General features: G+C 36.7%; 1 protein-coding gene across 12 annotated transcripts in view; it reads left to right on the top strand.

Moving 5' to 3' along the window:
• Positions 1–24,172, top strand: part of frmd4a (FERM domain containing 4A) — a 362,265-nt gene extending 338,093 nt beyond the window's left edge. For 7 of the 12 annotated variants that reach the window (XM_057835972.1, XM_057835971.1, XM_057835968.1 and 4 more), the window contains 8 exons: positions 2,209–2,331; positions 5,074–5,305; positions 6,869–7,163; positions 7,244–7,402; positions 10,396–10,734; positions 10,862–11,406; positions 13,020–13,119; positions 16,679–24,170. In XM_057835972.1, coding sequence (XP_057691955.1) covers positions 2,209–2,331; positions 5,074–5,305; positions 6,869–7,163; positions 7,244–7,402; positions 10,396–10,734; positions 10,862–11,406; positions 13,020–13,119; positions 16,679–16,781 — 1,896 coding nt within the window. In that variant the 3' untranslated portion in view covers positions 16,782–24,170. Of the gene's footprint in view, positions 1–2,208; positions 2,332–5,073; positions 5,306–6,868; positions 7,164–7,243; positions 7,403–10,395; positions 10,735–10,861; positions 11,407–13,019; positions 13,120–13,273; positions 13,346–16,678 lie in introns of all 12 variants that reach the window. The other 5 variants (XM_057835965.1, XM_057835964.1, XM_057835963.1 and 2 more) reach the window with 3 other exon arrangements.
• The last annotated feature ends 457 nt before the right edge of the window (positions 24,173–24,629 follow it).

Raw genomic sequence — 24,629 nt, 5'->3', positions numbered from 1 at the left:
ATAATTATCATGGTTTTACTTGATAGTATTACTTTTTTACATGATAGTTTTAACATTTTCACATGATAATTATTACATTTTAACATGATCGTATTACATTTTCACATGATAGTTATCATGTTTTTACATGATAATAATCACGTTTTTACGTGATAGGTTTCACATATTTCATATTTTTGACAGTATTACATTTTCACATGATAGTTATTACGTTTTTGTGTGATAATTATAAACATTTTTACATGATAGTATTATGTTTTTACATGATAATTATCATGGTTTTACTTGATAGTATTACTTTTTTACATGATAGTTAGCCTGTTCTTACATGATCATTATCACGTTTTTACATGATAGTTTTAACATTTTTACATATTTGTCATGTTTTTACATGATCGTTTTCACATTTTTACATGATCGTTACCTTTTTTCACATGATAATTATTACATTTTACATGATAGTATTACGTTTTTACAGGATAGTTATCATGTTTAGGGCTGCAGCTATCGAATATTTTAGTAGTCGATTAATCGATGGACTACTTAGTTCGAATAATCGAGTAATCGGATAAGGAAAATGAAAAGTTAAAAATACCTGAGCTGAGCCTCAAATGTTTTTTGTTTTTTTTTAAATGAGGATCTGTGTACAACAAAAGAACAACTTGCTAATTTACATAGAAAAGTCAGCTAGCTTAAATGCTATAAATTGCTAAATGTTTTTTTGTTGTTGTTTTTTTTACAATACTCTTAACAAATGTTTCAGACACATATTCCCACAAAAAATGGCTAAATATACCTGTAAACTAAATCAAAAATGCATTAAAAACATTAGCTCAAACAAAAACTTAGCTTATGTTGGTCTTAACAGGGAGCAGTTGGATTCAGCCATGTGAAAAGAGGCAGACCAGAGGGCAGTGTATCCACCCTGATCAATAAAACTAATTGCAAACCCTTTCAAAATAAACCATTAAAACGCCGCTTTAATTAAACGAATACTCGAAGCAACAACATTTAATTCGAATATTTTTTTGTAATCGAATACTCGAGTTAATCGATTAATCGTTGCAGCACTAATCATGTTTGATAGTTATCACGTTTTTATATGATCGTTATCACGTTTTTACATGATAATCATCAGATTATACGTGATACATTGTTATTGTTGTCATGTTTTTACATGATAATATCACGTTTTTGCATGATTATTATCATGTTTTTACATGATAGTTATCACGTTTTCACCTGATGTATATCATGTTTTTACATGATGAGTATCTGTCTTTTGTTATGGTCATCATGTTTTTACATGATCGTTATCACATTTTTACATGATAGTTTTCACAATTTTACATTATAATTATCACATTTTCTCATAATTATTACATTTTACATGATAGTATTAAGTTTTTACATGATAGTTATGTTTGACTCAGTCATCACGTTTTTACATGATGAATATCATGTTTTCACATGGTAATTATCAGATTTTACGTGATAATTATCAGATTTTTACTTGATCGTTATCATGTTTGTACATGATAATTATCACATTTTTACATGATAGTTATCACGTTTTTACATGATGTATATCGTGTTTTACATGTTAAATATGTTTTTAAATGATCGTTATGTTATCACATTTTTTACATGGTAACTGTCATGTTTTTACATGATTGTTATCAGGTTTTTAGATTAGGATTATGATGCTTTTATATAAATATCAGGTTTTTACGTGATAATTATCACATTTTAACATGATCATATCACGTATCATATCACGTTTTTAAGTAAACATCACGTATTTATATGATAGTTAATACGTACTTAGATAATTATCAAATTTTTACATGATAGTATTACATTTTTTTTTTTTTTTTTTTTGGGGGGGTGGAAGCATTATGCTTCCGTGGGAAAGTGACTATTTGTGGTCATTCACAATCAACTTAAAACCCGTTTTGACCCTTTTTCCATGCTTTTGATATTGTTTAAAAGAATGAATTGCTACAATGGCCTGGTTGGGTCCCTTTTTATCCCAGCCAACATAAGCTTCATGTGCAAACTGTTGTTTTCGTCACTCTTCACTCACATTTTAGGCCCATAAATTAGGGAAAAAAAACTCCAAAATTTGTTTGTCAACATTTTTAATATGGCTGTCCAATTGACATTCAAACATGCTCGTACATTGTGCTTGTAAATTTGCATTTTCAGGAGCTGACTGGAAAACTTCCCAAGGAATACCCACTGGATCCTGGAGAGGAAGCTCCCACAGTGCGGCGAAAGATCGGCACTGCCTTCAAACTGGACGAACAGAAGATTCTTCCAAAGGGAGAGGTGAACGCTTTCAACTTTTCAATCCCTAATGCCGCTTAACCTAGTCTAAAACATTACGAACCTTTTGCTACACCTGCCTTGGTTTAAGAAAAAAAGTAGTAAGAATAATAATAATCTAGACTGCGGTCCTGCTAAAAATAGTGGCTTCAGAGGAAGAGTTTGCGGTCACACGACTGCCAGGGAAAAGTATGTGCGTGGGTTTATTTTGTTAATAGCAGAGGTTGTTGGATTTGTCAAGTTTCCAGGGACTTCTTTTTTTTTTCTAAATCACAAACCTCCCTCGTCAACATTCACACACACTCGAACCTGTCCTTACAGTGCGCAATGGCTGTCATTTTATATATATATATATATATATATATATATATATATATATATATATATATATATATATACAGTGGGGCAAATAAGTATTTATTATAAGTATTTCTCCCACTTGAAAATATTAGAGAGGCCTGTAATTGTCAACATGGTTAAACCTCAACCATAAAAGAGAGAATATGGATTAAAAAAGAAAAGAAAATCACAGTTTGATTTTTAAATAATTTATTTGCAAATCATGGTGGAAAATAAGTATTTGTTCTATACCAAAAGTTCATCTCAATACTTTGTTATGTAACCTTTGCTGGCAATAACGGAGGCCAAACGTTTTGTGTAACTCTTCACAAGCTTTTCACACACTGTTGCTGGTATTTTGGCCCATTCTTACATGCAGATCTCCTCTAGAGCAGTGATGTTTTGGGGCTGTCGTTGGGCAACACGGACTTTCAACTCCCTCCGCAGATTTTCTATTGGGTTGAGACCTTGAAATGCTTCTTACAAAGCTACTCCTTTGTTGCCCTGGCTGTGTGTATGGGATCATTGTCATGCTGAAAGACCCAGCCACGTCTCATCTTCAATGCCCTTGCTGATGGAAGGAGATTTTCACTCAAAATCTCTCGATAAATGGCCCCATGCATTCTTTCCTTTACACAGATCAGTCGTCCTGGTCCCTTTGCAGAAAAACAGCCCCAAAGCATGATGTTTCAACCCTCATGCTTCACAGTGGGTATGGTGCAATTCAGTATTCTTTTTCCTCCAAACAAGAGAACCTGTGTTTCTACCAAAAAGTTCTATTTTGGTTTCATCTGACCATAACACATTCTCCCAGTCCTCTTCTGGATCACCCAAATGCTCTCTAGCGAATCGCAGACGGGCCTGGACGTGTAATTTCTTCAGCAGGGGGTCACGTCTGGCAGTGCGGGATTTGAGTCCCTGGTGGCTTATTGTGTTACTGATAGTAACCTTTGTCACTGTGGTCCCAGCTCTCTGTAGGTCATTCACTAGGTCCCCCAGTGTGGTTCTGGGATTTTTGCTCCCCGTTCTTGTTATCATTTTGATGCCACGGGGTGAGGAGGGAGTTGAAAGTCCCTGTTGCCCAACAACAGCCCCAAAACATCACTGCTCTGGAGGAGATCTGCATGGAGTAATGAGCCAAAATACCAGCAACAGTCTGTGAAAAGCTTGTGAAGAGTTACAGAAAACGTTTGGCCTATGTTATTGCCAACAAAGGGTACATAACAAAGTATTGTAATGAACTTTTGGTCTTGACCAAATACTTATTTTCCACCATGATTTGCAAATAAATTCTTTAAAAATCAAACTATAAACTACTAACTTTACCCATGTTGACAATTACAGGCCTCTCTAATATTTTCAAGAGGGAGAACTTGCACAATTAGGGGTTGACTAATACTTATTTGCCCCACTGTATGTAATAAAAATATTTCATTCATTTATATCTACAATGTGTTACATTAGTGTTCCCTTTATTGTTTTGAGCAGTATATATATAACAAATTAGCAATTTTTTCATCACAAAAACTGAAATTTTCTAAAACTTAATTCAAGGTTGAAAATTAAGATGATTATGATGGTAGTTCTAGCTCCCCTTGGTATGTTCAAATAGGTAAGACATGCTTGCATTGTAGCTGAATTATTGTTTGTTGTTGCTGTTCAGCTGCCGCCGTGCTTATTGGACCTTTTAGTTTCCAAATGTGTTTGTGGGTCATAGCGCCATCTAGCTGTGGGGTTTTGCATTATAATACACGGGCAATTTTATTTCCAATTCAAAAACTCCAACACACATTGTGGTGAAATAGAACGCTGTCTTTGTAGTAGCCTAGTAATAGTACGTAAATTATCCAGCATGCGTGTGTACTGCAATTGTGGACTCCTTGTATAAAGAAAACGCGCAAGCATGACAAATTTGGACCGAAATGGCTGTTTTTGGACCGGAAACACTAAAAAAAAAGATCCTCTTTGACTTTGATAAACAATTTTTAAATCAAAAATTTTTGAATGCATTTTTCATTTCAAATTCATTGCCATATAAACAGTACTGCGGCGCGCAGTCATACTCTACTTGCCAACTCCCTGTTCCAGTACAGTACCTTTGATACTAAATATAAGTACTTCAAGCCGGACGGAGATGTTTTCCTTGGTGATCCCCACTTGACAAATCCCAGCAGAAGTACAGAGAAAGACAGCTTGTTACTGTTTTCATTGGAACGTCAAGTGTTTCTATAGAGAGGATTCAGCGGTGAGAAAATCCGCTGCAACCAAAATAAATGATTTCTGCACCCTGCTTTCTCTGGCTAAGGGAGAATTACAACGTCTGCAAACTATGCTTGTTGTTGTTTCTGGATCACGAGTACGTAACTTATCGCACATGCTGTTTTCTTCGTACCGTTGCCGTCTCAGGAAGAGGAACTGGAGCGGCTGGAGCGGGAGTTCGCCATTCAGTCGCAGATAACCGAAGCTGCCCGTCGCCTGGCCGGCGACCCGCACGTCAACAGCAAGAAGCTGAAAAAGCAGAGGAAGACGTCGTATCTCAACGCCCTCAAGAAGCTGCAGGAGATCGAGAATTCCATCAACGAATATCGGATTCGCTCTGGAAAGAAACCCACTCAAAGGGCATCGCTAATAATCGAAGGTGCTTACGCACTAAATTTGTTATCTTACTATAAAGACATATATTAACGATTAACTCAATTATATTATATTTAGGGCTGTCAAAATTATATGCTATATTCACATGACTGGAGACCGGAAGTAACAAAAAAAAAACTGGAGCAGCTCAGACTGTTTGCTTACTGTTTACTTAGTCCAGTCCAACAGAGACCCCTTGTGGCTATTTATCGTAACTTTACTAGGCTCACGTAAGCAAAAGTGACACGAAAAACACAAAATACTCTTTAAACAGATTCTATTAAATGTGCATTTTACCTAGATATTGTTATTATCACAATGATTCATGTCCAAGAGCCGACTCCTACCGTTAAGTAGTTTTATTCATTTTCAAGCACCATAAGCAAACAGTCTGAGCTGATCCAGCTTTAATTTTGTTACTTCCGGTTTCCATTCATGAGAATTTGCATATTAAGCTAAGTGTTTAGTTTCAACCATTTCCAGATTTAACATTTAAATTTTGTATTTAGATTAGGGCTGTCAAAATTATCACGTTAACGGGCGGTTATTCATTTTATAAATTAATCACGTTAAAATATTTGACGCAATTAACGCACATGCCCCGCTCAAACAGATTAAAATGACAGCAGTGTAATGTCCGCTTGTTACTTGTTTTTTGGTGTGTGGCGCCCTCTGCTGGCGCTTGGGTCCAAATGATTTTATGGGTTTTGGGAGTGAACATGGTGTAATTATTGACATCAACAATGGCGAGCTATTAGTTTATTTTTTGATTTAAAATTTTACAAATTTTAATAAAACGAAAACATTAAGAGGGGTTTTAATATAAAATTTCTATAACTTGTACGAACATTTATCTTTTAAGAACTACAAGTCTTTCTATCCATGGATGGCTTTAAGAGAATGTTAATAATGTTCATGCCATCTTGTTGATGGATTGTTATAATAAACTAATACAGTACTTATGTACTGTATGTTGAATGTATATATCCGTCTTGTGTCTTATCTTTCCATTCCAACAATAATTTACAGAAAAATATAGCATATTGTATAGATGGTTTGAATTGCGATTAATTACGAATAATTAATTTTTAAGCTGTAATTAACTCGATTAAAAATTTTAATCGTTTGACAGCCCTAGTTATATTAACTCAAACGTAATGTTTTACAAAAAGCTTTAACACACAAACAAAAATGCTACGGCAGACAACTGAGACTGGTTTGTTCACGTATCGACCACAAGGTGACGCCATTGTGCATTCAACCCTATCACCAGAATTAATTGAGAGTAATGTACTGTTTTGCCTCATTAGTGTGTGTTATCAACAAGTTACCAAATTCAAAGCATCGCCAGATTTCTGACCTCTTTGACCTTTGACCCCTTCTCTTATCGATTCACCAATCCTGCAAATCTAAGCTGGATAAATTATTTTCTTATTAAGCTATCGCAAAATCCCTTTTGTGGCCTCTCTGACCTTTGACCTCATGACTCCAATTTTTTTAACTCCTTTATATTGCAAACAAGTTAACTATGACATGAGTTATCTTAACAGCACATTCCAATTTACAGAGGCCAACATTGGCTCGGAAGAAAGTTCCCTATCCGACGCTCTGGTCCTGGATGACGACGACCCCCAGATGACGGGGACGCCCAACTACTCGCCAATAGCGTCGCCCCACAAGGGCCTCCCGCCGCGTCCTCCCTCCCACAGTCGTCCCCCTCCGCCGCAGTCCCTGGACGGGCTACGACATCTGCATTTCGGCCGCGGCGATTACGATAAATCGCCAATCAAGCCCAAAATGTGGAGCGAGTCTTCACTCGACGAGCCATACGAAAAAGTCAAGAAGCGCTCTTCTCACTCCAGGTGAGACCCTGGTTGGATATAAGCCGACACGTCGAGGTATTTTTTTCTTGAACTCATCCAAATGATCTTTTTCACTTCAGTCACAGGAGATTCCCGAGCTCCGGCAGCACGGAAGCGGGAGGTAGCAACTCTCTGCAGAGCAGCCCCATCAGGAGCCTCCCTCAGTGGAACTCTCAGTCCAGCATGCCGTCCACGCCGGACCTGAGGACACGGACGCCACACTACGTACATTCCACCAGGTTTGTCCTAAAGCACTTCAAACCTTACTTGGCATTGAATGATCATGTTTTACTGCCATTGACCTACCAGAATCGGAAGGGGCACCAATATGGCACCATTATTCTGGCAGCAGGGCAGGGCCCAAATTTTTTGGGGTGGTCTCTTAAAGTGCGTTTGACACGAAAAAGCATGTTTATTTCATAATACACGCGGTATTTTATGCTCCTGAATGATATGGACCGCTTGGATGTGTGTGGAAGCGATCGCTATATTTATTTAGTTTTTTTTTAAACCCGCGCCATGAAAATGAGTGTCTTCCAGCTTCGGTCTTGCATTGAGGAGGAGGGCGCTGTAACGTGTACGGATGAAGGGGTCCTCTTCACTATACAGCCGTACTGTTGTGTATGAGGACTAAGGATTCAGCTGATTTTGCGGATTAATACGTTTATTTTTCGCATCACACCAGCCAAACGGCTGCAGAAAAATCTTGCTGTATGAGGGAGAGGCGTGTGCGCCTTTTTGGGGTTTCAAAAGGTTCCCATTCACCGTGGATATTGGCCAAAACAAGCCCTACTACTGTAGGACCATTAGAATTACGAGGAATTAAGTAAACATCTTGTTTTGTATTATGTCAAATACGAATACAGCGATTACAAAGTAAACACTACAAACTAGAGATGATGCCGATCGACCGGGTCCGATCACGTCATTTTCAAAGTATCGGAATCGGCAAAAAAATATCGGCCATGCCTTTTTAAAAAAAATTTTTTTTTTTTTTTAATTAAATCGTTTTCTAATTGTATTTAACGCTACATACATAATATGTTACACTCTTCCAGAGTCTTTAGGGTTATTAAATTTATCCCGATAACGGCGGTAATTAATTTTTCAATTAATATATTACGTTAAAATATTTAACGCAATTAATGCATGCGCTGCATGACCCACTCACGCATTGTCGCGCTCAATCTGTAATGGCGCCGCTTTACCTATATAGAGAGATAAAAGGCAGCGTAAAATGAGTAGAGTGAGTTTTGGCAGCCTTTGGAGCCTTTTTTTAATTGGCTAAAGCCTTACAATCCCTCTCCCCACGATTACAAAGATCATGGGAAGCAATGTGGGGAAGCAAGATAGCAATTGATCTTTTACTTAACACCTTATGTTATTTCCCAATGCAGAGAAGATATATCAATTGGTAGCACTACGCACAGTCATGGTTCCACTTCCCATCATGCATTTGGGCATGGCTACAGTATCATTTACTGAAAGCTCAACAAATACACTAGATGGCAATATTTAGTCACAATATACAAAGTCACAAGTCTTTCAATCCGTGGATCCCTCTCACAGAAAGAATGTTAATAATGTAAATGCCATCTGGAGGATTTATTGTCATAATAAACAAATACAGTACTTATGTACTGTATGTTGAATGTATATATTCGTCCGAGTTTTATTCATTTTGTTCTTAATGCATTGCCAAAATGTATATGATTGGGAAAAATTATCGGGAATGATTGGAATTGAATCGGGAGGGAAAAAAAGCAATCGGATATGGAAATATCGGGATCGGCAGATACTCAAACTAAAACAATCGGGATCGGATCGGGACCAAAAAACATGATCGGAACAACCCTACTACAAACTTTCTTTAAATAAAGGACTACTTACGTTTGATCATTGATAGGCATGTAAAAAGCTCTCCTTGTGCACATTAGCTGCACGTTAGCTGCACAACAACTGCAGCCGCCCTCCTCCGGGGAACGAACTGTAAATTTCTCTTTGCCGAGCGGTTTGCCGATCCGCGAAGACAATCAACAACCCAGTCGTCATGTCAAATAATCCGGGCTAGTTATATGTGATTTTCTGCATCGAAGACTTTGAAACATCACTCGGTTCGGGTTAGCATGTCGGCTAGCTGTCACGACTCCTGGTTTGTTTACATTCTCCAAAGCCGGGGAAGGGAAATGGCATATGTCCGATTTAGGTGTCATAAAATATCGTTCGGGAGGTGCGACAGTAAAGGTGAAGTGGACAGTTTTGACCATTATGGAGTAATTTTGCCATGGCATCCTGAATAAGTGCATTTTTATTATTTCATATTCCATTTAGCACAAGACTGTTATTTGTCATGACCATGTCATTTATTTAGCAATTGGGGAAAATACTTGGATAAAAAGAAGATCCTGTAAAAATATTGAAGTAAAGAGACAGAAACTGACATTTTGCAGATCTCTTTGTCGCGTTTACCTCGTTGTGAATAGTTCCCCCTCGATGGGCTGACTGGTCCTTCTCAAGCCATTTATTTAGCTATTGGGGAAAACTACTTGGATAAAAAGAATATCCTGTAAAAATATTGGAGTAGATAGACTGAAACAATGACATTTTGCGGCTCTCTTCGTCGCGTTTATCTCGTTCTGAATAATTCCCCCTCAATGGGCTGAATAGTAATACCGATGAGCCCAGTCTCCCGCTGACGTCATCCACCTGTTGGGGACGCTAGAGCCCTATAATGGTAGGCGTGGCTAACCGGCAGATTAAAAGACTAATTTCTCGTCATCTGCGCTTGGCTAAATTGTTGTATATAGTCGAATCGTCTCAAAATATGATTCTAATTCACATAATAATGCTATTTAAGACTTTTTTTCTCCTGTCGTATGCTCTTTAAGACACTATGCACTGGCACAAGCACAAATATATTATTTCCCTTTTAAAGAAACAATAAGCAATTGTAGAGAGGAGGATCCAGGGTCAAAGCCAAATCCCAAGGCTAACCTTCAAATGCGAAAATATACAGATAAAACTCATCTCTGGAGACTCTCTGGAGTTTGGGGTCACCCAGACAATTTTGTGTTTTCCTTCAAAAGTCACACTTGAATCTTGCAAATAAGTTGCAAAATGAATATCTTCAATGAATCTTCGAAAATGAATCTTCCGTAGTTTGAGTGTTTTAAGTGGTAAAAGTTACTTCGGTTAATTTTCAGAGCAACTGTGGTCCGTCTTGTCACAACAGGTCAGTGGACATCAGCCCCACACGTCTGCACAGCCTCGCTCAGCACTTTAGGAACCGCAGCTCCAGTTTGGAGTCCCAAGGCAAGCTCCTGACGTCGGACCCGGACGCGCACCCGCACGCGTTGGGTACGCTAGGAAGCCCGGACTTTTTCCTGGGCCCGGCGCGGAGCTCCAACGGCTCCGACCCGCTGGACGACTGCTCCTCTTGTACCAGCCAGAGCAGCTCGGAGCACTTCTACCCAGCCGGCGGGCCCTTGGCGCCCGGTAGCAACCCCAACTACTCCACCCTTGGGGAGGATTCGCCTTCCAAAGCCAGGCAGAGGCAACGGCAGAGGCATAGGTACACTAAGATAATGAACTAATTTTTTTTTCTTTCTTTCTTTTTGCAAATGCAGGGCGAGGACTCGTAGGTTATTGAATTAAACGCTGCAGCAATATTTTGTATCCTCTCCCGTGCTTCCCCGCAGGTCGGCCGGTCACCTAGGGTCGTCCAATTCGGGCTCCATGCCAAATCTAGCGGCTAAAAACGGTTCTGTCGGGGGTTCGGGCGGAAGCGGCGTCGGCGGGGGCCACCACGGCGTCTACCTTCACAGCCAGAGCCAGCCGTCCTCCCAGTACCGCATCAAAGAGTACCCGCTTTACGTGGAGGGCAGCCCCAACCCGGTGGTGGTGCGCAGCTTGGAGAGTGACCAGGAGGGCCACTACAGCGTCAAGGCCCAGTTCAAGACCTCCAGCTCCTACACGGCGGGGGGACTGTACAAGGAGGCCTGGGGAGGGGAGGAGGGCGGCGAGGGCGGAGGCCGACTCACGCCGTCGCGCTCGCAGATTGTACGGACTCCGTCGTTAGGGCGCGAGGGCAGCGGCGGCGGAAGGGCGGCCGTGTCGGAGGAGCTGCGCTGCTGGTACCAGAGGTCGTCCGGGAGCTTGAAGGAGAGGAGTCACTCCCACTCGGGATCCGAAACAGGCTCGCTCCGGGGCAGCCGCGTGGGAACGCTAGCCAAGGGTTCGCCAGGTACTTGTGCTTTACTCACATTCTAGTCAATGCCTGGTTCTTAAACGAGTACCACCAGTGGTGCGTCAGCTCCCTCTAGTGGTACAGGAAATAAATGAAATATTCAAACTGACTTTAAAATACACTACTAGCACACTCAATGCACTTATTATTTTCCACGTCCAATTTATTTGAATTGGCAATGAATGCTCACGTTTCATTGCCATTGACGGCAGCAGACGTCCAATCCGTTTTGACATGAATGATCGCTGCCATCTGTCTTAGTCAAAACAAATTGGGCGTCTAGCGCATTCAATGGGAGCATCAACACTTCTAAACTCATTTAAATGATATTTTAAAAATGGGCATTAAAAATAATATGCTTGTTGTTATTCATTTACTTATTTTTAAACATTTAATTTGATATTTTATTTTTGCTTACTTTTAGCTGTTCTGATTGTATTCATGTAGTTATTTAATAATGAAAAAATTAAAATACATTAAAAATAGTATATAAGAATACAAAATTTAAATACACAAAATAAATTCATTTACTAATATTCATTTATTTAATGATGAAATATTTTTTTAAATATATATTTGAATTAAAAAGATTTTTTTTTATTTCTCAAAAAATATTAAAATACACTACATTAAAAATAGTATAAAAGCATACAATATTTAAATGCAAAAACAAATTCATTTATTAATATTCATGAATTCATTTATTTAATGATGAAATAATTTTAAAACTATATTTATATATTTGGAAAAAAAAAATTTAATTTTAAATCTCCCAAAAATATTAATATATATATATTTTTAAATAATAGTATAAATTCATACAAAATTTAAATACGAAAATAAATTCATTTGTTAATACTCATAAATGTATTTATTTAATGATGAAATAATTAAAATAATATATTTAGATATTTGAATAAAAAGAAAATTAGTTTAAAAAAACTTTTTTAAAAAATAAATACAAAACATTAAAAATAGTATAAAAGCATACAATATTCAAATACAAAACTAAATTCATTAATATTCATAAATTATTAATTTTAAAAAATATATTTATATATTTGAATAAAACAGAAATTTAATATTTTTTTAAATTCTCAAAAAAAAAAGACTAAAATAATCATATTTAATAATATTAAATTTTGTACTCAAAAAAATCAAGTTACATTTTGAAGATTATTTATTCATTTCATTTAATCGATGTTTTTTTTTTTAATTCATACATTTATTTAGTGATACAAAAATCAAATAAAAGGAAAATACAATAATCTTTAAATTTTTAATATATATTACAAAAAAACACTTGGTATTTAAAAAATAAATACATAACACGTTTTTGTACTTGGAGAGCCAAGTAGTCTTTGAGATGGTACTTGCTGTAAAATGTAAAGTGTCATAAAAATAGCTAAATTAGCTAAAAATAAATAAATAAATAAATAAATAAATAAATAACAAGTTTTATAGTATATTTTTAAAAAACGCGCACTTTGTGTTACTCATAGAGCCAAGTATTCTTTGAGGTGCTGCTGTTTAAATGTTTGACAATCACTAAAACACAAAAAAAAAAACAGCTAAATTCTTGAGCAAACATCTATTTTTCTTGCCGGTAGCCGCGTCCCCTCACAGCCAGAGGAGTATGACGCCCTCCAGCGAGCAAACGGCCACGCCGCCGTGCAGCCCGCAGCACATCCTCAACTGGCAGAGCAGCGGGTAAGAGCGCCCTCTTGGCACGTTTCACTTTTGCACTTCTCTATCTCCCATCTGGCTTGGCTCTGCTTTTTAACTTTCCTCCTGAACGTGGCTTCTTCACTAACACGCCTTCCTTGTGTGTGTGTGTGTGTATGTTTGCGGTCTCCTGCTATAGAGGCACAGCAGACAGCTCTCCCACTGAGGACGTCTGTCAGTCTCCTCTTCAGCCTGGCTCTGGTGTCTAGAGGTACGGTCATTAGTCCCGGAGAGACCAGCTTCTTGCCAGCTGCTAGCATTGCTCTTTCTTCCTAGTTCTCTAACCTGCACTAACATCTCCCACGCTTTAAAGTGGCTGACTAACACAAGATTCGTCATTACAGACATTTCACGTTACATGTACTGTAATTCCAAAGGCAAAAAGCTCCATTTTTGTTTTAATGTACAGTGGGGCAAATAAGTATTTAGTCAACCACTAATTGTGCAAGTTCTCCCACTTGAAAATATTAAAGAATCTCATTATGAGACTAATTATGACCACTGTCGATGCGTGGCTAACGTGTCTTACATACAGGCTTTAACATAACATAGCGTTGTGGAGTGATGAGGGTGTAAAATAAAACTTAGTAATGCTAACTATCAATTTTAGCTCAGTAGTCATTGCTGGATAAAACACCAAGTACAGTGCCTTGCAAAAGTATTCGGCCCCCTTGAATCTTGCAACCTTTCGCCACATTTCAGGCTTCAAACATAAAGATATGAAATTAAATTTTTTTGTCGAGAATCAACAACAAGTGGGACACAATTGTGAAGTGGAACAACATTTATTGGATAATTTAAACTTTTTTAACAAATAAAAAACTGAAAAGTGGGGCGTGCAATATTATTCGGCCCCTTTACTTTCAGTGCAGCAAACTCACTCCAGAAGTTCAGTGAGGATCTCTGAATGATCCAATGTTGTCCTAAATGACCCATGATGATAAATAGAATCCACCTGTGTGTAATCAAGTCTCCATATAAATGCACCTGCTCTGTGATAGTCTCAGGGTTCTATTTAAAGTGCAGAGAGCATTATGAAAACCAAGGAACACACCAGGCAGGTCCGAGATACTGTTGTGGAGAAGTTTAAAGCTGGATTTGGATACAAAAAGATTTCCCAAGCTTTAAACATCTCAAGGAGCACCGTGCAAGCCATCATATTGAAATGGAAGGAGCATCAGACCACTGCAAATCTACCAAGACCCGGCCGTCCTTCCAAACTTTCTTCTCAAACAAGGAGAAAACTGATCAGAGATGAAGCCAAGAGGCCCATGATCACTCTGGATGAACTGCAGAGATCTACAGCTGAGGTGGGAGAGTCTGTCCATAGGACAACAATCAGTCGTACACTGCACAAATCTGGCCTTTATGGAAGAGTGGCAAGAAGAAAGCCATTTCTCAAAGATATCCATAAAAAGTCTCGTTTAAAGTTTGCCACAAGCCACCTGGGAGACACACCAAACATGTGGAAGAAGGTGCTCTGGTCAGATGAAACCAAAATTGAACTTTTTGGCCACAATGCAAAACGATATGTTTGGCATAAAAGCAACACAGCTCATCACCCTGAACACACCATTCCCACTGTCAAACATGGTGGTGGCAGCATCATGGTTTGGGCCTGCTTTTCTTCTGCAGCGACAGGGAAGATGGTTAAAATTGACGCGAAGATGGATGCAGCCAAATACAGGAACATTCTGGAAGAAAACCTGTTGGTATCTGCACAAGACCTAAGACTGGGACGGAGATTTATCTTCCAACAGGACAATGATCCAAAACATAAAGCCAAATCTACAATGGAATGGTTCAAAAATAAACGTATCCAGGTGTTAGAATGGCCAAGTCAAAGTCCAATCGAGAATCTGTGGAAAGAGCTGAAGACTGCTGTTCACTAACACTCTCCATCCAACCTCGCTGAGCTCGAGCTGTTTTGCAAGGAAGAATGGGCAAGAATGTCAGTCTCTCGATGTGCAAAACTGATAGAAACATACCCCAAGCGACTTGCAGCTGTAATTGGAGCAAAAGGTGGCGCTACAAAGTATTAACGCAAGGGGGCCGAATAATATTGCACGCCCCACTTTTCAGTTTTTTATTTGTTAAAAAAGTTTCAATTATCCAATAAATTTTGTTCCACTTCACCATTGTGTCCCACTTGTTGTTGATTCTTGACAAAAAATTCAAATTTTATATCTTTATGTTTGAAGCCTGAAATATGGCGAAAGGTTGCAAGGTTCAAGGGGGCCGAATACTTTTGCAAGGCACTGTAGCACTGGTCCCTAATGTGCTCCAATACAGCCTGTATCATACATTTATTTTGAACACTGAAAAAAACTATCAGATCCTATCAGGACTTCCAGTTTAGACTAACTTAAAACTTAACTAGAACTTAAAAATGGCTTGACACAAATAGAAATTCAATTGCAACACGTGGGGAAAAAATCCTAACTTTTAAGTGATGTGTGTTATCAAGTGTAACGGCATTTTTAGGGAAGATATAATATATATAAATATATATATTAGGGCTGTCAAAATTAACGCGTTAACGAGCGGTAATTAATTTTTTAAATTAATCCCGTTAAAATATTTGACGCAATTAACGCACAAATGCCCCGCTCAAACATATTAAAAGGACAGCAAAGTGAAAGGTGTACTTGTTGTGTTTTGCTGCCCTCTGCTGGCGCTTGGGTGCGACTGATTTTATAGGCTTCAGCATCCATGAGCATTGTGTAAGTAATTATTGACATCAACAATGGCGGGCTACTAGTTTAATTTTTGATTGAAAATTTTACAAATTTTACTAAAACGAAAACATGAAGAGGGGTTTTAATATAAAATTTCTATAACTTGTACTACTTATTATGTTTTACTTTCTGTAAATTTTTATAAATATTTATATTTTATTTATTTATATATTTATATATTTTATTTATTTATCTTTTAAGACCTACAAGTCTTTCTATCCATGGATCGCTTCAACAGAATGTTAATAATGGTAATGCCATCTTGTTGATTTATTGTTATAATAAAGAAATACAGTACTTATGTACCGTATGTTGAATGTATATATTGTGTCTTATCTTTCCATTCCAACAATAATTTACAGAAAAATATGGCATAATTTATAGATGGTTTGAATTGCGATTAATTAATTTTTGAGCTGTAATTAACTCGATTAAAATTTTTAATCGTTTGACACTTTTTTTTTATAAGATCCAAGTTTTTTGAGTGAAAGCAGTGAATTAGTCTTTTTTTTTTTTTTTTTCAAATTTGAGACACAACTGTTGGCTGTTTTCAACAATGTACATCGAAAATAAAGACATTGACTGAAAATGGTTCAAGATTAGATGAAATGTCTTGTTTTCTCATGTATATTTATAATTGCTCTTCACCTAAAATTATATTTGTTTTATCCGATTACTCGATTAATCGATAAAATTTTCAGTCGATTACTCGATTACCAAAATATTCGATAGTTGCAGCCCTACTTTAAATTGCTTCATGTTGAATTTTGTGCCTTGCCTAATACCCGTTTGGGCTTTTTGTGCAGGTCCTTCAGCGACAGCTGCTTCCTGGGCGGCCCTTCCTGTTCCGATCTGGCGGACGTGCAGTGGTACAGACGCGACAAGGCCAAACCCGGAACCCTGGTCTGAGACCTTCCCGAACCTTCACTGCATCCCGCCCGTTGCGCTAGCCTCCCTCCAGCCACGCCTTCATCCCACCCCGCTCAGGCCGCCAGCTACGGGGAGCGAGCGGACGCCAACGAGAGAGCGATTGAGCACAGTCCCTTTTCAGATTTGCCCATTCCTGCTGGTTTTGAGCCACCGGTCTTAAAAACCCCGTGTGTCGGGCGTCAGTATTCCCAGTCACCTTTTTACTTTCCCCTCTTCATATTTATTATCAAACAAGGAGAAGACGATATTTCTTCCCCCCAAAAAAAAATCTCTTTATGAGAAAATTTCCTCATTTAACCCGCAAACTAGACGGACAAGGATAGAACACCATCCGGACTACAGCAATAACAAACGTTGGTTTTGTTTGGACTTCGTCACGTCCGCGTGGCTTTTGGCGTCCGTTTCTTGTCTGCCACAAATTTTCAAAGTTGTAAACTATCCGCGGGCATGTGGGGCACCGTTTGTAAAGCAGCTCATGCTGAAAATTACAACATTTTCTCACATTTAGCGCCACAGTGTTTAAAATGTGGTGTAAAAATTTTAGAGTCACTTGGTTTTTTGCACATTTACAACAATATCGAGCAACTTCAATATTTATTTTGGACCTTAATGTTTAAATCCAGAACTAAATATTTAATTTAAATCCTAAATGTAAATGTTCAATTTATATCCTAAATTTATATCTTAAATCCAAATGTTAAATCTAAATTTAACATTTAGATTTAAGATTTATATCTTGAATCCAAGTGTTAAATATTAGGGCTGTCAAACGATTAAAATTTTTAATCGAGTTAATCACCGCTTAAAAATTAATCGTAATTAATCGCAATTCAAACCATCTATAAAATATTCCATATTTTTCTGTAAATTATTGTTCGAATGGAAAAATAAGACACAAGACGGATATATACATTCAACATACTGTACATAAGTACTGTATTTTTTTATTAAAACAAATCAACAGGATGGCATTAACATTAACATTCTGTTAAACCGATCCATGGATAGAAAGACTTGTAGTTCTTCAAAGATAAATGTTAGTACAAGTTATAGAAATTTTATATTAAAATCCCTCTTAATGTTTTCGTTTTAATAAAATTTGTAAAATTTTCAATCAAAAAATAAACTAGTAGCTCGCCATTGTTGATGTCAATAATTACACAATGCTCATTGTGCTTAAACCCATAAATTTAGTCGCACCAAAGCGCCAGCAGAGGGAGACAAAAAAACACAAGTAACAAATGGACATGTCACTGTGCTGTCATTTTAATCTGTTTGAGCGGGGCATGTGCATTAATTGCGTCAAATATTTTAACGTGATTAATTTAAAAAATTAATTACCGCCCGTTAACGCGGTAATTTTGACAGCCCTATTAAATATATATATATATATATATCTTAAATGTACGGTGGGGAGAACAAGTATTTGATACAGTGTAAATGTTCAATTTTAATTTAAATCCTAAGTGACAGGGATTCACTAAGGACCCAAATGCACGTATGTTCCATTTAAACAAAAATATTTATTTTCAGTTCATAGGAGTTCAAAAAGAGAACAAAAATTCACAGCACTTGCTGGATACCAAAAATCTGAGCAAAGTCAACAATAACTCACAGAACTTGCTGGATACCAAAATTCTGCGTGAAGTCAACAAAGTAACAAAAGTGGGCATTTGAACTCAACATAAATCTTAGTCAAGAAAAGGCTTACATGAGCTAGTGACATGGAACATGGCAGGATACACGACAAACCGACACTGGGCATGGTTAGCAGCAGGCTATATATACAGAAGGTCACAGGTGGACATGATCAGCCTGATTGGCAAGAGCAGGAAGTAAAGATTGCTCAAGGAGGCAAACCACTACCAAAATAAAAGGATCTGGCTTGAACAAACACAAAACATTAACAAGACTTCCGAGACGTGACACTAAGTATCTGGAAACGGTTAAAACTAAATATTTAGCTCAATATGCAAATTCACAAGACTGGAGACCAGAAGTAACAAAAAAAACCTGGAGCAGCTCAGACTGTTTGCTTAGTCCAGTCCAACAGAGACCCCTTGTGGCTATTCATAGTAACTTTACCAGGCTCACGTAAGAAAAAGTGACACGAAAAACACAAAATACTCTTTAAACAGTTTCTCTTAAACGTTAAATGTTATTATCACAATGATTCATGTCCAAGATCCGACTGCTACCGTTAAGTAGGTTTTATTCATTTTCAAGTCTGAGCTGATCCAGCTTTTATTTTGTTACTTCCGGTTTCCACTCATGAGAATTTGCATATTAAGCTAAGTATTTAGTTTCAACCATTTCCAAACTTAACATTTAAATTCCGTATTTAGATTAGGGCTGTCAAAATTATCGCGTTAACGGGCGGTAATTTTTTTTTTCTTAATTAATCACGTTAAAATATTTGACGCAATTAACGCACATGCCCCGCTCAAACAGACTAAAAAAACAGTACAGTGTAATTGTCCATTTGTTACTTGTTTTTTGGTGTTTGGCTCCCTCTGCTGGCGCTTGGGTCCAAATGATTTTATGGGTTTGGGGAGTGAGCATGGTGTTATTATTGACATCAACAATGGCGAGCTACTAGTTTATTTTTTGACTGAAAATTTTACAAATTTTAATAAAACGAAAACATTAAGAGGGGTTTTAATACAAAATTTCTATAACTTGTACTAACATTTATCTTTTAAGAACTACAAGTCTTTCTATCCATGGATCGCTTGAAGAGAATGTTAATAATGTTAATGCCATCTTGTTGATTTATTGTTATAATAAACAAATACAGTACTTATGTACCGTATGTTGAATGTATATATCCATCTTGTGTCTTATCTTTCCATTCCAACAATAATTTACAGAAAAATGTGGCATATTTTATGAATGGTTTGAATTGTGATTAATTACGATTAATTTTTAAGCTGTTATTAACACGATTAAAAGTTTGACAGCCCTAATTTAGATATATATTTAAGATTTACATTTATGATATAAATTTAACATTTATATTTAAAATCTATATTTAACAATTAGAGTTGAGATATATAACATTTGGATTTAAGATTTAGATTTAACATTTAGATTTAAGATATATATTTAGGATATAAATTTAAGATTTATATTGAAGATTTAAATTAAATATTTGGTTCTGGATTTAATCATTCATGTCCAATACTTATTATTTAAAAATATTTAAGTTGCTGAATAATGTGAATGTGCAAAAAAAAAAAAAGTGACTACATTTTCACACCACATTTTAAACACTGTGTGGCGCTAAATGTGAGAAAATGTCGTAATTTTCAGCATGAGCTGCTTTACAAAGGCGCCCCATACGGGCAAGGAGAGCCATCTCGGCTTGAATATGAAGCCTGTTTATTAGTTATCAATGACCCTAAATTGCCAATGAATTCCCGATTTGAAGAGTTTCTGAAAATTCCTTTCCATCAATTCTCTGAGAATTTTGGAAATTGACCGAAAAGGTCTCAGCACTTTGCAAGCCAGTGCAACCTCGGTAACTCTTGAGTGTAGCGCGACGAAGCTGCAGTTGTGCTATTTCTTACACGACATGTGGGCAAAAGTATTGGGACACTCGGCCATTACGTGGCAAATTCCCTTGTTTTCAATGTAACTCTACTAGAAATAAGTGAAATTATCTGCCAGTGCTTCAAGCAATTTTACGAACTTAAGATTTTTTGAAACAAGACAAAAAGCTAGGCGGAAAATAAACTTGACGGACTTAAGCAATAAATTAGAATATAAAATCTTAAACTAATTTTAAGTAACATTTTGTACTTAAATCTAAATAAAGACAGTTATATATTACGGCTGAAGCTATCGAATATTTTAGTAGTCGATTAATCGATGGACTAGTTAGTTCGAATAATCGGATAAGGAACATGAAAAATTAAAACACCTGAGCTGAGCGCCTCAAACGATATAATTTTAGTTTTGTTTTAAATGAGGATCTGTGTAGAACAAAAGAACAATTGGCTAACTTGGATAGAAAAAGTATGCTAGCTTAAATGCTATGAAATGCTAAAGTTTTTTGTTTTTCAATGCTCTTAATAAGTGGTTCAGACACATATTCCCAGAAAAAAAACGGCTAAATATACCTACAAACTAAATTAAGAATGCATTAAAAAAAGCATTCGCTCAAACAAAAACTTAGCTTATGTTGGTCTTAATAGGGAGCAGTTGGATACAGCCATGTGAAAAGAGGCAGACCAGAGCGCAGTGTATCCACCCTCATCAGTAAAATTAAATGCCAACACTTTTAAAATCAACCATTACAATGCCAATTTAATTAAACGAATACTCGAAGCAACAAAATTTAGTTCTAATATTTTTTTCTAATCGAATATTCGAGTTAATCAAATAATCGTTGCAGAACTATTATATATACAGTGGTATGAAAAATCCAGACCTTTTAGAATTTCTCGCATTTCTGCCTAAAATCACCATCAAATGTGATCTATCACAAAAATACACTAAACACACTAAAGTTAAAACTAAAAACACTAAAATTAAGAGGGGTTTTAATTTAAAAAGGCTATAACTTGTACTAACATTTATCTTTTAAGAACTACAAGTCTTTCTATCCATGGATCGCTTTAACAGAATGTTAATAATGTTAATGCCATCTTGTTGATTTATTGTTATAATATACAAATACAGTACTTATGTACAGTATGTTGAATGTATCTATCCGTCTTGTGTTTTATCTTTCCATTCTAACAATAATTTACAGAAAAATATGGCATATTTTATAGATGGTTTGAATTACGATTAATTTTTAAGCTGTGATCAACTCGATTAAAAATTGTAATCGTTTGACAGCCCTAAATATAATATGATATGATATTATATATATAAAATAACAATATAATATTATATTATATTATAACTAGGGTTGTTCCGATCATGTTTTTTTGCTCCCGATCCGATCGTTTTAGTTTGAGTATCTGCCGATCCCGATATTTCCCGATCCAATTGCTTTTTTTTTTTTGCTCCCGATTCAATTCCAATCATTCCCGATAATTTCTCCCGATCATATACATTTTGGCAATGCATTAAGAAAAAAACGAATAAAACTCGGACGAATACATACATTCAACATTTATTTATTGTCATAATAAACGAATACAGTACTTATGTACTGTATTCGTTTATTATGACAATAAACCCTCAAGATGGCATTTACATTATTAACATTCTTTCTGTGAGAGGGATCCACGGATAGAAAGACTTGTAATTCTTAAAGGATAAATGTGACTTTGTATATTGTGACTAAATATTGCCATCTAGTGTATTTTTTGCGCTTTCAGTAAATGATACTGTAGCCATTTAACTGTTCTGCTCAAATGCATGATGGGAAGTGCAACCATGACTGCGTAGTGGTACCAATTGATGTATCTTCTCTGCGTTGGGAAATAACATAGGGTGTTAAGAAAAAGCTCAATTACTACCTTTCTTCCCCACATTGCTTCCCACGATATTTCTAATCATAGGGAGAGGGATTGTAAGGCTTTAGCCAATTAAAAAAAGGCTCCAAAGGCTGCCAAAATTCACTCTACTCATTTTACGCTGCCTTTTAGCTCTATATATTGGTAAAACGATGTTATTACAGATTGAACGCGACAATGCGCGAGTGGGTCGTGCAGCGCATGTGTTAGTTGCGTTAAATATTTTAACGCGATAAATTTTTTAAAAAATTAATTACCGCCATTAACGGGATAAATTTGATAACCCTACCTTAAGCCTAAACTCAAGACTCTGGATGAGTGTAACATATGTCTGTAACGTTAAATACAATTAGAAAACGATTTAATTAAGAAATATATATATATTAAAAAAAGGCATGTCAGATATTTTTTTGCCTTTGAAAATGACGTGATCGGACCCGATCGATCGGGATCGAGACATCTCTAATTATAACACTATTAATCAAATAATTAATAACCAAATAACCCTCGCTAGGTTCTTCACAGAAAAAGCCAGAAAATAAATAACACAAGTAAAAAAATATATATATATATTTTTTTTTTAATTGTTCAGGGGGCCGGACCAAATCTGGCCTGCGGGCCGTAGTTTGGGGACCCCTGTTAAACACAGACATTGAACCGAATACATTATCTAACCATAAATGTCAACTACTACACTAAGACCCAACCAAAAGAGTGTCCCAAAACTTATGTCCTTATGTTGCCTGTACACACACACACACAAACACACACAAATGGGTGCTACTACTTTTGTTTCGGAGGGGGTTGAGGTTCACGCCAACCATAAGGTGGCAAGAATGGCAGCCAGGCAAACTAGCCAAACTTCCAAAAGCACAATCTCACCTAAAGAGAAGCCATAAAGCGCCGCTTTAACATACAAACCCATTTTTAACTCATTGACGGCAATGTACGTCAGATCTCCCAATTGAAAAGGTATGGACGTCCTTCCCTGTCAAAGGCACGGATTTTATTGACAGAAAGTGTTTTGTTGATGCACCTAAAAAAATGATACGAAACCTATGGAAAATCCCGCCCTCTCGCACAACAGGCCCCGCCCACGCCCAGCCACAATGTAGTGTTAATGAACCTTGAAACTCATGTTTTTAAAAGTACTTAACATGCTTTTATGGTATTTTTACTACTCACGCTTTTCAACAATGTTGCCGTCACAATTTTTTGTTGTTGTTTTTGTTTTTCCCCGGTGCTACACAATTAGCATCTCCCCCATAGACCATTTATTTTAACACACGGCAGACAAATAGAGCATGTAACTTAACAAGATGACATTTAATGTGCTGTAGGAAAACCAATGTGGAGTTGATAATAAGTAATAATGATGATAACTGAATTCCACAGTTAATTTATTCTTTTCTATTCAAAATTTGTATAGTAACTTTACATTTTTCAAAAAGCGCGGCGTCGGAAAAAGCGGAGAGGGGTTTTTTTCAGAGACGCCGGTTCAGGAGATGAACACAAATAAATTATTGATGAATGTTTGCAAGGCTCCTGTTGTGTTTTTTTCCATGCTTAAAGATTCCACTTCTTCAGATAAAAATTAGTGAAAATGCATTTTTTCTGTAACAAATATTTATGAAAATAGCTAAAGCAGGATTTTGTATGATTACTGCTGACTGGGATTTATTTTTTCTACCCTCAACAAAGTGTTTTTCCAATTTTTTTGTGATAAAATTGGAATTAAATAATGTCTTTTTTTATAATAAGCATCATAAGGAGCCCCCCGGGTGCCAGGGTAGGAAAAATGACCAAAAAAAAAAAATCATGGCTAATCTGTACCCACAGTTTAGTCATCTGTGGGTACGGTTTACTAATCTGTACCCACAGTTTAGTAATCTGCACCCAGATTACTAAACGGTATCCACAGTTTAGCAATCTGTAGCCACAGATTACCAATCTGTACCCGCAGATTACTAAACTGTATCCACAGTTTAGCAACCTGTGGGTATATTTTAGTAATCTGTACCCACAGTTTACTAATCTGTACCCACAGATTACTAAACTGTACCCACAGTTTACTAATCTGTACCCACAATGTTTTGCAAGGCTCCTGTTGTGTTTTTTCCATGCTTAAAGATTCCACTTCTTCAAATAAAAGTTAGTGAAAATGCATTTTTTCTGTAACAAATATTTATGAAAATAGCTAAAGCAGGATTTTGTATGATTACTGCTGACTGGGATTTATTTTTTGTACCCTCAACAAAGTGTTTTTCCAATTTTTTGGGTAATCGGAATTAGATCATGTCTTTCTTTTTTTTTTTTAATAAGCATCGTACGGAGCCCCCCGGGTGCCAGGGTAGGA

Source organism: Corythoichthys intestinalis, chromosome 5 (genome assembly GCF_030265065.1).
Source record: "Corythoichthys intestinalis isolate RoL2023-P3 chromosome 5, ASM3026506v1, whole genome shotgun sequence".
NCBI classification, from domain to species: Eukaryota; Metazoa; Chordata; class Actinopteri; order Syngnathiformes; family Syngnathidae; genus Corythoichthys; species Corythoichthys intestinalis.
Note: the sequence above shows the minus strand (reverse complement) of the source record. Positions and strands in the feature narration are given on the sequence as shown.